At 36.7% G+C, this 13,643-nt stretch overlaps 6 protein-coding genes across 10 annotated transcripts; 3 read left to right on the top strand and 3 right to left on the bottom strand.

The window, feature by feature from the left end:
- Positions 1-53: 53 nt before the first annotated feature.
- On the top strand, positions 54-649 carry LOC124337478 (small integral membrane protein 8-like). Its single transcript, XM_046791480.1, has 3 exons — positions 54-239; positions 314-354; positions 413-649. Exons 1-3 carry the CDS (start codon positions 164-166, stop codon positions 566-568), a joined length of 273 nt encoding a protein of 90 aa, XP_046647436.1. The 5' UTR covers positions 54-163; the 3' UTR covers positions 569-649.
- LOC124337473 (epsilon-sarcoglycan-like) lies at positions 423-2,922 on the bottom strand. Its single transcript, XM_046791473.1, has 9 exons — positions 2,762-2,922; positions 2,544-2,694; positions 2,312-2,445; positions 2,082-2,160; positions 1,811-2,012; positions 1,579-1,753; positions 1,382-1,524; positions 1,172-1,313; positions 423-1,102 (listed from the first exon to the last, which is right to left on the bottom strand). Exons 2-9 carry the CDS (start codon positions 2,683-2,685, stop codon positions 740-742), a joined length of 1,380 nt encoding a protein of 459 aa, XP_046647429.1. The 5' UTR covers positions 2,686-2,694; positions 2,762-2,922; the 3' UTR covers positions 423-739.
- Positions 2,923-3,261: 339 nt separating this feature from the next.
- LOC124337476 (ADP-ribosylation factor-like protein 3) lies at positions 3,262-4,948 on the top strand. Of its 2 annotated transcripts, XM_046791478.1 has the most exons (6): positions 3,262-3,341; positions 3,571-3,831; positions 3,949-4,039; positions 4,210-4,322; positions 4,413-4,445; positions 4,702-4,948. In XM_046791478.1, exons 1-6 carry the CDS (start codon positions 3,339-3,341, stop codon positions 4,741-4,743), a joined length of 543 nt encoding a protein of 180 aa, XP_046647434.1. In that variant the 5' UTR covers positions 3,262-3,338; the 3' UTR covers positions 4,744-4,948. The 2 variants fall into 2 exon arrangements, with proteins under 2 accessions (XP_046647434.1, XP_046647433.1); XM_046791477.1 differs by lacking the exon at positions 4,702-4,948 and having other exon boundaries at positions 4,413-4,678.
- Positions 4,949-5,086: 138 nt separating this feature from the next.
- LOC124337475 (ADP-ribose pyrophosphatase, mitochondrial-like) lies at positions 5,087-7,139 on the top strand. Its single transcript, XM_046791476.1, has 8 exons — positions 5,087-5,187; positions 5,261-5,351; positions 5,416-5,531; positions 5,597-5,701; positions 5,777-5,827; positions 5,908-6,058; positions 6,124-6,267; positions 6,330-7,139. Exons 2-8 carry the CDS (start codon positions 5,283-5,285, stop codon positions 6,555-6,557), a joined length of 864 nt encoding a protein of 287 aa, XP_046647432.1. The 5' UTR covers positions 5,087-5,187; positions 5,261-5,282; the 3' UTR covers positions 6,558-7,139.
- On the bottom strand, positions 6,664-10,796 carry LOC124337474 (casein kinase I). Of its 2 annotated transcripts, none has more exons than XM_046791474.1 (8): positions 10,118-10,796; positions 9,935-10,041; positions 8,729-8,954; positions 8,530-8,669; positions 8,274-8,352; positions 7,982-8,065; positions 7,702-7,905; positions 6,664-7,635 (listed from the first exon to the last, which is right to left on the bottom strand). In XM_046791474.1, exons 1-8 carry the CDS (start codon positions 10,235-10,237, stop codon positions 7,555-7,557), a joined length of 1,041 nt encoding a protein of 346 aa, XP_046647430.1. In that variant the 5' UTR covers positions 10,238-10,796; the 3' UTR covers positions 6,664-7,554. The 2 variants fall into 2 exon arrangements, with proteins under 2 accessions (XP_046647430.1, XP_046647431.1); XM_046791475.1 differs by having other exon boundaries at positions 7,982-8,056.
- Positions 10,797-11,009: 213 nt separating this feature from the next.
- On the bottom strand, positions 11,010-12,342 carry LOC124338062. Of its 3 annotated transcripts, none has more exons than XM_046792112.1 (4): positions 12,055-12,342; positions 11,925-11,978; positions 11,681-11,848; positions 11,010-11,592 (listed from the first exon to the last, which is right to left on the bottom strand). In XM_046792112.1, exons 2-4 carry the CDS (start codon positions 11,941-11,943, stop codon positions 11,111-11,113), a joined length of 669 nt encoding a protein of 222 aa, XP_046648068.1. In that variant the 5' UTR covers positions 11,944-11,978; positions 12,055-12,342; the 3' UTR covers positions 11,010-11,110. The 3 variants fall into 3 exon arrangements, with proteins under 3 accessions (XP_046648068.1, XP_046648069.1, XP_046648067.1); XM_046792113.1 differs by having other exon boundaries at positions 11,925-12,009; positions 12,102-12,342; XM_046792111.1 differs by having other exon boundaries at positions 12,102-12,341.
- Positions 12,343-13,643: the final 1,301 nt, after the last annotated feature.

The following is a 13,643-nucleotide window of genomic DNA, read 5'->3' as shown; positions in this document are numbered from 1 at the left end:
GGTTACTAATTTTTGAAAACGCGAAAATAAATACGTTGAAATGGCAACTACATTGGTTATTCTTTTCAGAAGTTGTAAACATCAAGTAAACACTAAGTTGAGTAATTTAGATTGAACTAAATGATTATGATTTAGTTAATTGATTCCATAATAAGACATAGCAATGGATAATGAAAAGAAACCGTCAGCCGCAATTCCTAGAGTAGCTGGAGATGGTTTGCGTTCTGTGAAAACTACAGGTTGTAACGACATTCAATTTGAAGCGATTACTTATTATTACAGCCAACCTAACGCGTCATCTTTTCTTATTCAGGAGTATTTAGAGCGCTCAATTTTGAACTCTATGTGAAACCAGTAAGTGCAAACAACTGGTTTGGATTTAACATTTATTAATAATGAATTCTATCTAAAGAACAAAGTCATCATGGCGCTAGGTCTATTAGCTATAGCTGGTTGCACTGGATATTTGACATATATGAAGACAAAATATGAAAACATGGGTTACTATGTTGCTGTCCGAGAAGATGGATCCAAACAGCTGCATACAAAAAAGTCAAGATGGGACTAGATGAAATTTCTGTACTGTGTAGCAGACGAAATAAGCTAAGTTGATAATTTAAGTAATAAATAAATTTGATAATTCCTCAGAGATTCCACATTATCCAGTGATTAACATATGCTATTTTGACTAGATTAACTGTTGTACCACACACAAAAAACTTTAAGGTAAACAGTTAAACTATTTGTTGATTGTCCCACAGTTGTATGGGGGAGGCTCACGCCGACCTAAAGTAGAAGATCTTTCGGAGAGTAGAGTTGTTGAACGTGGTGTTGGGAAGGTGGGGCGTGAGAGCGTTGAAACGGGAGTTGGCATAGCCGATGAATTCGAAGACATCAGAAAAGGACTAGAGCCACGGGTAGCTGATTCACCTATTACAGAATCATAGAGTGGGTTTCGTTTGACTCGGCCCAGCGAAGGGGTTCTTGAATCGCGTATTAGTTTCGTAGAAATTTCGTTGCTGATTTGTCCCGTAGGTTTTAGCGTCCCGGTTTCTTGTTTAGATTTAAGAAATGGTAACTCCTCAAACGCGGCTTCGTAGAGCTGCATTAAAACAACAATACAGTATAAAGATTTTTATCGATTGAGCAGTAATTTAAAGGAACAAAATACCTGGCCTTCTTCAGTCTCTGCTCCTTCTGGGTGAACACCTAGAATGGCAGTCAGGAGGGCAGCCAATATTAGTAGTAACACCAGCGGAATGAACACAGCAACAACACCTTCCTCGGTGTAGCTACGTACGGGAATCTCCCATCTAATTCATAAATTCAACGAATTACAACTTTACGCCACCAAAATTAATAGCAATTTCACAAAATATACTTGGCAGGTGCGCTCCAGATGTCAGATGGAGGTATTTCTTCATAGAGTATTTGACTTGACTTATGGATGATACGTTCAGTTTTGGTATCGACGGTGGGTGGAGCAACGGAACTGAGCATCAGTAGCGAATTATTTTGGGGAACCTATTAAAAACTTATTACTTATTGGCTTTCCAGTGGCAAACGCTAAAATCGTACCAATTTAAAAGAGCACCAATCCACCAAGAATCCTTTGGATCGAAAGTAACGTTCTGATGAAGTCTTTTTAAAGTCACGAGGACATTGGCGAAGTGGCCATAAAGGACTGACTTCACGTTCTAATTCACGGAGTACTTCGGAAAATTCGGCGTTACTTCCCAAGGTCAAGAACACTCTGTAACATAAACACTTTTGAAGAAAATTGTTACATTTGTTGATTGCTATTAAATACCCTTCTCCATCTTGCTGGCGCGCAGGTCGTCTCCCGCCAACAGCTAAAGCTGAGTAAAGTTCCACAAAATGAAGATCTAACGAACTTGCTGGCCATAGTATTTTCCGAAAAATATCCAATAGTTTCATTTGCTTTTGCTCATCCATCAGATCATCAAGGTTTAGATTGTGAATTTTTAGTTTTATCTGACGAGTGGCAGGTTCTGTAACACATGATTTTTGAATGGTGAATTTGTTTCCTCAAAAGGATTCTATATGAGAACACCACAAACCTTCTTTAGGAAATATTTCAATAACAATTTCTTTTGCCGATGTTTCAAAAGTTAACAGATTGAATGCAACAACATCTAACTGTGAATGAAATTTGAAAAATTTTAAGTATTTGGTAAGTGAAAGCATTAAAAAACACAATGTGTATCATCAATTCAAATGAGTCATAAATATGTAAAGTTAAGTCTTAAGTGTATCCGTTATAGTGTATGGTAAAAATTAAAATAATTACCTTTAGAGATGCTAAATTATTTGGTGGTGTCCCATATAGAAAACCAAGTTTTAAATTTTGATTAAATACAAGGTTTATCCATTTTGGTAGGTCAGGCAAACCGTGCAGAGAAGCTGAATAGGAGAAGTATTCATCTGTAAAAAATGAAAAAAAGTTATGAAATTGTTCAAAAGGAAATATCTTATTTTCTAGTGTATTATATTTAACTTCAATTCTACAGAACATTTGCTACCTGAAGACTCCCCGTCTGATAAATTGAATAACGAAGGTGACAACTGAATCACAAATACCTCGTCCGTTTGAACTTGGTATTGAGCATAGCAATATTTCGAAAAGAAAACTAAAAACAGGGAGGTGGAGAGTGCAATGTGCATTTTCCTACACTGAAAAACAATGGATAAAAATATTCCTTTGATTTTTGTCAACTAAGAAAATTCACTTCTCATTTACAGTGTTTTGTTGTTGTTGTTTTACACTAAAAGGCCAATGCTAAATATGGCGGTGCTGATCTAAACACTTAATCAGGCTTGAAAGGCGATTTTGCCGAACAGGAACAAATAAGAAATATGCCGTTCCCCCGTTCCCGTTCGTGACTCCGAGCAGCCATAGACCCATATGTAGTCGACGGATAAATTTTCCTGTCATGATTTAATAATATTTAGAATCTATAATAAAGTGAAGTTAACGATTTTACTGAAATTTATGTACGTGTAATATTGCGTTTTAAAATATGGGTGAGGATTGAAGAAATAAATGATTTATGAAAGCTAATTTCTTTATAAATTTTATTTCATAGCTATACAGAATGATATAATTTATCCAATCAAATTGGAAAAAATCATAGTTTTCAAATACGACGTTAACGTGTAATATAGGGTAGCACGACACAATTGTCTAATTTTTTGAATAGTAATAAAAAAGGAGACCATTTCCATGGTTACCAGGTCATAGGATTCATAACATTCATTTATGTGAGAAGTACAAATGTCGGCTTAAAAAACTGTTGTAGAACTATTTGGCTTTTTCAATGGTAAGTATTTTTCCCTCTGGATAAACATTCAACTTCTTATTTAGAACTGTCATAAATTTGAGTTGCTGACTTGCTGTTGATTCCCTCAAAAGCTTTTGCAAGAAGTCAGTGATAGAAAAACAATTTAATGAATTGTTATGGATGCCTGACCTGCCTTGAAACTTGCTCTTCACATAGCACAGGAATTTTTCTTCTTATACTGTAATTATTTAATTATTGTCATCCAAAGGGTTTGTTGGCTTTGCTGCGAAAGTTGCGCGCTTCTTCCGAACAAGAACTACGAATATTGCTGCTAGGACTTGATAATGCTGGTAAAACAACCCTTTTGAAGCATCTGGCCAACGAGGACGTAACCCACATTACGCCTACTCAAGGATTTAACATAAAATCCGTCCAATCATCGGGGTTTAAGCTCAACGTTTGGGATATTGGTGGACAAAGAAAAATTAGGCCATATTGGCGAAATTACTTTGAAAATACTGACGTGCTGGTAGGCCTATTGCATTTATGTCGTTCGAAAAATCATTTTAAATTCGAAAATTAAAAAGGATGTTTAACTATTATAAAGTTTGAGCTATGTTATTCAATTTATGTTGTCTTTACACAGATCTATGTGATAGACAGTTCCGATAGAAAGCGCTTCGATGAAACTGCCGAGGAATTGTCTGAACTTCTTAATGAAGAAAAACTAGAAGGAGGTAAAAATTAAAATTCGTAGTAAGGCTAGATTCATTAGTTAGTTGATTAATCTAGTTGTAGGCCTACAATATCAAACTTTCAGCTTTGAATGTATAAATTTAATATGTGTTTATGTTTCAGCTGTTTCAGCTTTTTTTTTTAATCACGATGTAATCTCAATTGTTTTTAGTCCCCTTGTTAGTGTTCGCTAACAAACAAGATTTATTGGGTGCCGCGACGCCTTCAGAATTAGCTTTGGGCTTGGCTCTCCAGACAATTAAGGACAGAGGATGGCAGATCCAGGTAATATAACAAATCAGAAAGGCTTAAAGGTCATTCTTGTAATGAAAATCAGCAGAAATTTAATTTATTTTTCGTTGTACTTACATACAGGCCTGCTGCGCTTGTTCTGGTGAAGGCGTTCAGGTAGGTAGGAATTTGCTAAAGACACATACATATTTCCAAATCGTTAACTTTTTCACTCACGCACTATCCGTACGCGGAATGCACTATCTAGTTATGCGTTCGGTTTGTTATTTAGTAGATTAGATAAAAGTAGCAACATCATATTTGATCTTTTTTTTCCTTCGTAATTCGTAATAGTTTGAAAATAAAATAAAAATAGCACGCGTCCTCGTGATAATTTTCTTTATCTTATTTATCCAAAATTCTTTTAATACAGGATGGAATGAACTGGATATGCCAAACGATTAAGAAAAAATGATTGCATTGTCTTTTCGTTAGAGATTGATGAATTTTCCAATCAGTTATGTTAATGAATGTTATTATTTGCCCTTCAATGTTCACCTTCCAACGATAATCGAAATTTGAACCCCGCCCGTCTCAATGTTTACTTTCGTAAAAATTGTTCTGCCACTGTCTGTCCGCAGTCCGCTTTATGAGCGAATCTTTTTAAAAATAAACTTTGAAAGAAAGACCTATTTCATTTACTCATATAAAAATCTGGAATTTTTTTATGCCTGCTTTTTTTCATTGCAAAAATAAAAAATTCTGGATTTGCATGATTCTTTGTTCTAAATTCAAGCAAGTTTGCAACATAGGAATAATCGCTCAATATTGATGGTAAACAGAAAAAAGTGTTGTCTTGACGACGTTTAAATAACAAGAAATAACGTTCGCAGGAAATCATCTCGACGTTTATACTCGGGTAAAAAATAATTTGCAGTGGTTTGCACTTCGCTTTGGCCTAACTATTTTTCTATAATGGTACTGTTGTCAAGATTTGTTTCTATTGCATCAAAAATGACGACTTGGAGCAATAAAATACACTCTAAATGTAGAGGTGAAATATACCCTCGTTCAGATCAAAAGGTGAAACAAATTATTTTTTAAAAAATTATTGTCTGAAGTTATTCTTCTATATTCTTCCAATTAGCGACTCATCGTTCCTATTGATAAAGTCAAATGGTCTGTTTCATGGCCAGATTACGATCCACCTGCATATACATCAAAATCATTAAATGGACAACCTTGGGCTGATTTAGAAATAAGGTCTTTAACTGTGGGCTTTACAATTCTTTTGTACTGATCATAACTGTTCCTACAAATTAATGCAGTGAACAATTTTCTCCTAAATTTAATGAGGTAGAACATGATGAATATGTAGTTAGAAATAGAGTCAGCTACATGGGAGACTACCAGATCGCAAATGGATATCCACTGTAACATATTTAAATTTCTTTAGTTCATTATAAAATTATTAATTATAATATATTTTAAATTATATGTTACAACAGTAATCCAGTTGGCAGAACTGGACTGAAAGGAAGAGGTGTTTTGGGTCGCTGGTACGTATTTTCATTATATTCCATTTTTTTCTCGTTTTTCGTGCTGATTACGTCATCATTCACGTTTTTTTTGTATTCAGGGGTCCAAATCATGCTGCTGATTTTATTCTAACGCGCTGGTTGAGAGACCAAGCAAATGGCCAAAAGATTTTGAATGAAGATACCAAAAAACCTATCCTTCAGTTTGTCGGTATCCAACGGCGTAAGGGGGATGAATGGGCTATTCCAGGCGTGAGTCTTTTTTTTAATAATAGAGCATAACATTTTTTTGTTTCACTGACTGAATTGTAAAATAGGGCATGGTTGATGCTGGAGAAGATCCTGCTCATGCTGCTCAGAGAGAATTTTTAGAAGAAGCTATGGATAGTGAAAATTTAGAACAAAACGAACTAGAAGATATCATGAAACTAGTCAAGGAAATGTTTGATCAAGGGCTATTGGTAAAAAAAAACTTAACTAACAAGTTAAAATCAGTGTTTAATATCATAATATGATTTTTAAGATTTATCAAGGTTACGTTGATGACTCCAGAAATACAGACAATGCATGGATCGAGACTTCGGCAATAAATTGCCATGCTGAATTTCAAGAGGTCGATCATTGGCATTTGAAAGCTGGAAGTGATGCGAAAAATGTAGCGTGGATAGAGATAACATCATCATTGAATCTTTTCGCTAGTCACATTGATTTGATAGAAGCTGTTGCTAATCGTCATCAAGCCCACTGGTGATGTGTAATGGTGTATAATATTCAATAGTTGTTTTTCCTATTGAATAACCTGCACTTGCGATAATAAAAATTGGGAACTTCATAAGAAATTGTTGGTCAACGCGAAGTTTATTTTCAAAAAAGTGTATTCTGCCCCCAAGTCGAAGTAAGAACGGATTGCTTTACGGAGGAAACATAACCAAAAAGTAGAGGTGACAGCAGCATTAGTTTTCATCGAACCGAGCGAACAACTTTGTTTCCAATAGAAACAAAGGAGTGAAAGTACGGTAGGGTAATAATAGAAGTGATCAAGACCACAAGAGGAATTCGAGAGAATTGATGGTGACAATTGGTTCTAACCGAATTTTCCGACGTGAACCCAAAAGAATGATTATCGAAACAGAAGTGCAAACGTTACCAAAAGAAATGAATCACTTTTTCTTAAGGATGAAAAATAATAATAAAGAGGTATCGATAAACACTACATTGGTTTCCGCCAACACCTATGTAAAATTGAACAGTTTGTGTTGCTGGTAGATGGATGTTGATGATATAGCGAGTTTAACAAAATAAAAAAAAAAAAATCTAGCAGTTAAAAAAAAAATGAATTACAGGAAACAGGGAATTCACTCGAGGACAATTACAAGAAAAAGATACAATCGCTGCTTGAAAACCACAAGGTTTGTTTTGGTTTCTTTTACTGAAATCTTAAACCTAATGTAAATCGCGACACAAAAAAAAATATGTTTTAAGGTGGTTTTGTTATGTGTTTCTTTTGTGGTGGTTGTTGCAAATTCACTCGAACAAATCAACAGACAATGTGAACGCTATCATTTCCCTCTGCGGGAGGCCGAGCGCAGTACGCGCTTGTCGGTGGGGGTGTTGGTCATCACTGGCGGACGGGTGTCGGCAGGCGATTCTCCCGGATCGTTGTCGCAAGCCTCCTGAGTTCTGGCGGCTTTGGGCGCCTTGGGTTCCGCCTCCCTATCGACCGTACCCCGCCCCCCGCTGCCAGCCAGTCACTTGCGAGCGGCAACCTCTCGCTCACGTACCTCACGCAGTTCGCGATCGTCTGCTGGAGCTGGAAGGGGTTGCATTGCCTGCATCGACGAATTACAAAGTTGCATTCAAGCGAATCGACTAAGCCGAAATCTGATTTCTAATACCTGTGATGAGCTGCCTCCTATGACTGCAGCCGAAGCCGCTGCCTTTTGTTTAAGCATGGTCCAATCAAAGGTGTAGTCGTACTGATGATTTAGCGTGCGGAATAAAATTCGGAACAACTGCCTCAAATACATATAATCGGGTTGCTCTTCGAAGCGCAAGCCACGACAATAATTCAAGTACATGGCGAATTCCGCTGGGAAACCCTATACGACAATAAATCAAAAAATTTTATATTGACATCAATTAATTCAATGTAGCAAATGCGATTAAAAAAATTACCTTGCAAAGGACTTCAACTGGAGTTGACATTTTCTTCTCGCTAATTTTCTCATATTTTTGTTTCTTGGTGGCCGCCTTACCCACATGGAAATTAAAACGAACAATTGTAAGGTCAGTGAGAATCACTCAATAAGGTTCATTCAGTTCAAGCCAACTAATTACTTCAGAGTGATAAACATAATGAAATTTTTTTAGGATTGCTATACATTTCAATAGCAACATTCAAGTTATAACTCATTTTGATTAACGGACCATGCCAGTCCGACAACAACTAAGCAATTAAATCGGATACCTTGAGCCCCTGCCAGGGTAGACTACCACGATTGAAGTACATTAAGACATAGCCCATGGACTCCATATCATCACGCCGGCTGAAATAATAGATAAATGAAAGCGCATAGGTCAGAGTATTGTTCCGCAATCACAATTTGCATTCTCTAATTACACACAGTCAACAATGGAGAAACAATAGTCCAAGATAAGAACTCCGCCGTTAACACTGAATATTGGTCTCTTGATAAAATGTATGAGGCGCAAAAATATGATACCTTTGTTCGATGCCTAAATGGGCATTTATGGAAGCATAGCGAGCAGTTCCGGTCAGGTTTTTGTCCTCTCGGTACGAGATGTGGAGGCGAGTACGTGAGTCACGATACTTCTTGGCCAGACCGTAATCTATCAGGAATAACTGCAAAAGAAATCGAAGATAACAAATAGGTAACGTTTTAATTCACATGAGGAACATACCTTGTTACAATGACGACCAATGCCCATAAGGAAGTTATCGGGTTTGATATCGCGATGAATGAAATTTTTCGAGTGGACATATTCGATCCGACCAATCATCTGATCTGCCAGCATCAACACCGTTTTCATGGTGAAACGGCGTGAGCAGAAATTAAACAAATCCTCTAAAGATGGACCGAGAAGATCCATCACCAAAACATTGTAATCTCGCTCTTGGCCGTACCATCTGAAAGAGCACAAAATTATTAATATGAAAGGAAAATCCGTTGCAAATTGGAGTAACATCACGCAATCCTAAACACCCTGTATTTCCAACATTGATACCCAACAAAGGATTTCTTTTAAAACCACATTATTAAACATGGCGGGAGACTGATGGGCTTTCACGGTAAAGTTAAATCCCTGATCCAAGCAAACCTCACACTTAGTTAATAATATGTTACGGTATGGAACTAGAAGAAAATCCGGGAGAGAGCGGTAGGGCACGATACTATCGAACGAAATGGCTGTCACGAACATAGGGAAAGTTACGGAAGAAGGTAAGAGTCTACACAATTCCACGTTTCGAATCTCGAAAGCATATTTTAGTCTGTTTATCCAAATGGCTGGCTGTCGCTTCTTTCGCTCCTCCCCTCCTTTCTTGCTCTCACCAAAAACTTTCGAAAGTGACTACGACTCTAACACCAGCCGAAGTAAATAATAATTGCTGAAAAGAGACGGATGAAACCACGACTGATCATACAATAGCCCCGAGGGGCTAGAGAAACCTACAATCGACGTAAACCGTCTATGGCTTGACTATGTTCAAGCTACAATGACAAAGGAAGGTGGGGATAGACGACTGACACACAAACTTCACAATACTTCACCAACTAAAATTGAGGGAGAATAGAAACTTGCATTGGTTAAATCTACACTAAACCAAAGAAACAATGATGAAGGTTAATTAATTGAGTTTGGGATTTGAAACTAGGGCGCAAACTATTGAGGTCAAAACCATATATGGTTGTGTGGGCATTGTGTGGCACACTTGCTCAACCACAGGCTTGACATTGCCAGAAAGAAAGCACATGCTAACAAGGATTTCACTTTCAGGAGAAAACCATAGATTGGAACTGTAGATTTAAAGAATAAAAACACTTGATGCATGAAAGTCTTGCACATAGATGCTCCGCCTAAACTAAAATACATAATAATAGTTATTACCTGATGTGTGGAATCCCGAGGCCACCTTGCAAAACTTTATACAGTTTACTCTCATACAACAGCTGAGGATGTCTGGCTTTCATGGGTTCCAACTTCACTGCAACCTCCTGTAAATTAGAGAAGAAAATAAGGAATTTAAAAAAAAATAAGTTATGAGATGCCACAAAGAAAATAAATTTTTACCTCCCCAGTTGCAATATTGATTGCAAGATAAATGTCACCAAAAGAACCGCTGCCAATTTTTCTGACAAGACGGTATTTCTGTGCAATCACGAATTCGGGAGGCCTCACTAGGCTCGACATTTTATAACCAGAGTTATCGCAACAATGCAAGCGACAGATACAAATTTATATAGAACTCCAATCAGCAAATCAAAAACTCAAAACTTGGGTCAAAAAAAGAAAAGAATGAGAAAAGGTGGAGACGAAGGCAAGAGAACCAAGTTAATCGTTCACAAAAAGGTGGAAATTTCGCCTCACACCCGATACGGTGGATCAGAGCACAAATCTAACAATGTGAATCAGCAGCCATTTTGTTGTGTCGTCGAGCCGCGGCTCCACCGAGAATGGGGGGAAGGGAACAGAACTGGCTGGAAAACCAGCTGTGGGCGCTGCAGTGCAACAACGACCTGGCCTCCTTTTCTTTTACTTATGATTTACACCAGGAATTGCGCACTTGTTATTAAGTTGATAGATTCTAACTGAAGAACACTAACTGCAGCTACTCGTACACAAGCTTCTCTTAAAACTATCACAGTTTTCAAGTTAACTTCTCCGAGCGAAACCACGCACAAAAAGAGAGGCACCAGACCAGAGTTACCAGCACCTCCGCTCTCTCGCACCAGTCCCATTCTAAAGCACCGTTGTCTTTTGGCGCTGCACACCACGCACTAGTGGCGCACTCTTTTAGAAATTAAAATTTCTCGATCGTTTTTCTTTTTTTTTTTTTTAATTGGACGTGAAATCACATGATCACATTTTGAAATGATTTTATTTTGAGACGACGTTAAAAATTGATTTCCCTGGTTTTGCTATGAATTTTAAAAAAACAACAACAGTGAAGCGTAAAGAAGGATTCAAATTTCGATGGGTTTTAAATTTTAATGCAAACAAATTCAAAATTGGGAAGCAAAGATTTAAAATGTTCAGGATCAAAAAATCCTATTTTCGCCATGTTCATAGATATTTAGGAAGCTTAAATGCACCTTTTACACTCATGGTTGTAGAACAGTTAAAACATGTGATCAAAACATTTCCAGTTTTTAGACAGAAGACACTGGATTTCATACTATTAGGATACAATTCTTGATGGCAGTGAACACAGAAATCAGTAGGCTGAATAACATGAACAATTTCAGGTTTTTTTCTACTCCTAGTGTTTCTGTAATTATTGAAAGTTAATATCATGGATTTGTCTTTACATTTACTAGATCTCTTCCCCACTTTTGACTGGATTTTTTCTGGTTCTAACAGGTTTTTAGGAACTGATGGGTCAGGGATATTATTTACAATTTTCATTTTTAGCTTTCCAGTCTTAACAATTGATGCTGAATTTGTTTTTGCTTCTTGGCAACAAGAAATGAGACATGCAGCATTATGCTGGCTCTGTCTATAAGAATGAGAAGATGTGATGCTATATGTATGGTCACAGTGTTCATCTGGCAATTGATTACAAGAATAATAATTAGTGGTGAAGATCAAAACAGATTAATATAACACATATTACATAGCAATTTTTAGGTTTACCTGGGTGATGCAAATCTATGCTTGGTAACAAGCAGTCAAATGTGGGCAAACCTCCATTAAGATTACTTTTGATTTCAATTTCAGATTTCATACAATCATGTTGTAGAGAAGGTATGTTCAAAGAGAAACTTTCCAGCAGTTTTATTTCATACCCATCAGATATTGAATCTATTTGTTTGTAGAATTTATAACTGGGGATATTGTAATAAATGTATAATACTTCAGTTATCTTAAATACCTTTACCTTTGTCTAATTCTAACATTTTCTAGTTGTTGAATATCCACATTTTACAATTTCCTAATTAATAATACATCAAATTATGGATGGGCTAAAAATTACACTGGATTAATGCTTTGATAAACAAGATCACAACCTTTTAATGTAAAGAAAGATTTGATCTGAAAGATATTCATGAATTACCCATAAATATGTCATCTTGTTTTCTAAGATCCCGTCCATCGTCCGTTTTTTTAAGCATGTGAATTGCTCAATATTCCTGCTAATTCCCTTTAGAAAATAAATTCCGAACTATCTACTACTGACCTTTAATTTAATCATAATCTTATCATAATAGCTGAATACTAAAACCAAATATTGATCTCAAGAGTTTATGCTCAAACGATCTTTCCAAACAAAACTTCACATACTTTATATGAGCTGAGCATGGACTCTCAATCAGCCAACTGCCCCACATTTTCTCCTGCCATCTATTGTAGAAAATCTAGTAAATAGAAAGTACTACTGAGCCCCTAGCGCGCGCCTGTCCTCGTGCATTGGCGGACGCGGACTGTAAAAACGGGATCGTTTTATGGAATTCTTTGAATGATCGAAAGTAATATGGGAATGATTTTTATATAGGTTGCCACAACAAATAACGGAAAAATGATTAAATCCATTAAGAAATCCGAAAACTTAACTCAATAAATGTTCCATTTGTTGTTTGTAAACAATAGTTGTAATCCGGGTTATGAAAGATAAGTATGCAATAAATACAAAAAAATATTTTTTACTACGAATTAGATTTTAAAAAAAAGGGAAACCTAACTTTTTGGGATTTTGCTTCATGTATACTTAGTGATTAGTGAATCGGTGCCAACTTCACGAAGAATGATGAAACATGTTCGTTTTTTTACGTTTTGGCTTCTTAGCGTTGAGTGCCAAATGCGATGATGATTCTTTCATAAAAAAAACGCTGTGTCCATGATAAGGAGAGCTGGTGAACACCGCCTCCGACCGTTCCGGTCCACTGATAGCAGATCAGGTGTCAAGTAGGCGTACGTCTTGGCGATCGCGATGACGCGATGGCAGAGTAAGTGGCCTTGGCTGGAAGAAATAAAAACAACTTAGAAAAGCTTATAAGAAATTATTCAAAATTATAAACATTTAAAAATTGCCCAGAGTTCGAGTGCAGCCTCGGACAGCAGTTTAGCAATCCTCAATATCAGCCATCTGCAAAAGTTTCTTGGGAACAGGAGCTGAGACAGTGCCTGTTCCTCGAGGATCAACCTCGTCCTCCATATATCCACGATGACCAAAACCTCCGCGACCACGGGCCGGAACTGCATCCGCCATTTCTAAAAATTATTTTGAAATCGTTATTAACACACCGCTGTGCTAGCGCCTCGAGATTTTCGAAATAATGAAATCTTCAATAATTTCATTAAACTCAATATACCTGCTGTTCTTATACTGTCCTCTTCTCCCTACTCGTTTCTCCTCCTCACTACTTCGCTCGTATACCCAAGATGAATGAGCACGGATAAAAAAAATTTTAATATGAAAAGTTTTTTTTTTAAATTTTATAATTATAATTATTTTTGGTGAGTTATTTAACTCTCCAGAGGATTGTACTAAAGTTAACCGAATGGCCCACCATCTACAGACGAAAAATTGTTGTTTATACTTGCACTAGACTCAACAAGGCCTGACGAAACAGCAAAAAAAAAAAATGAGAACTAGAAT

The sequence above is a fragment of the Daphnia pulicaria genome, chromosome 4, assembly GCF_021234035.1.
Source record: "Daphnia pulicaria isolate SC F1-1A chromosome 4, SC_F0-13Bv2, whole genome shotgun sequence".
In the NCBI taxonomy this organism is placed as follows: domain Eukaryota; kingdom Metazoa; phylum Arthropoda; class Branchiopoda; order Diplostraca; family Daphniidae; genus Daphnia; species Daphnia pulicaria.
The sequence above is the reverse complement of the archived record's forward strand: the minus strand, read 5'-3'. Positions and strand labels throughout refer to the sequence as shown.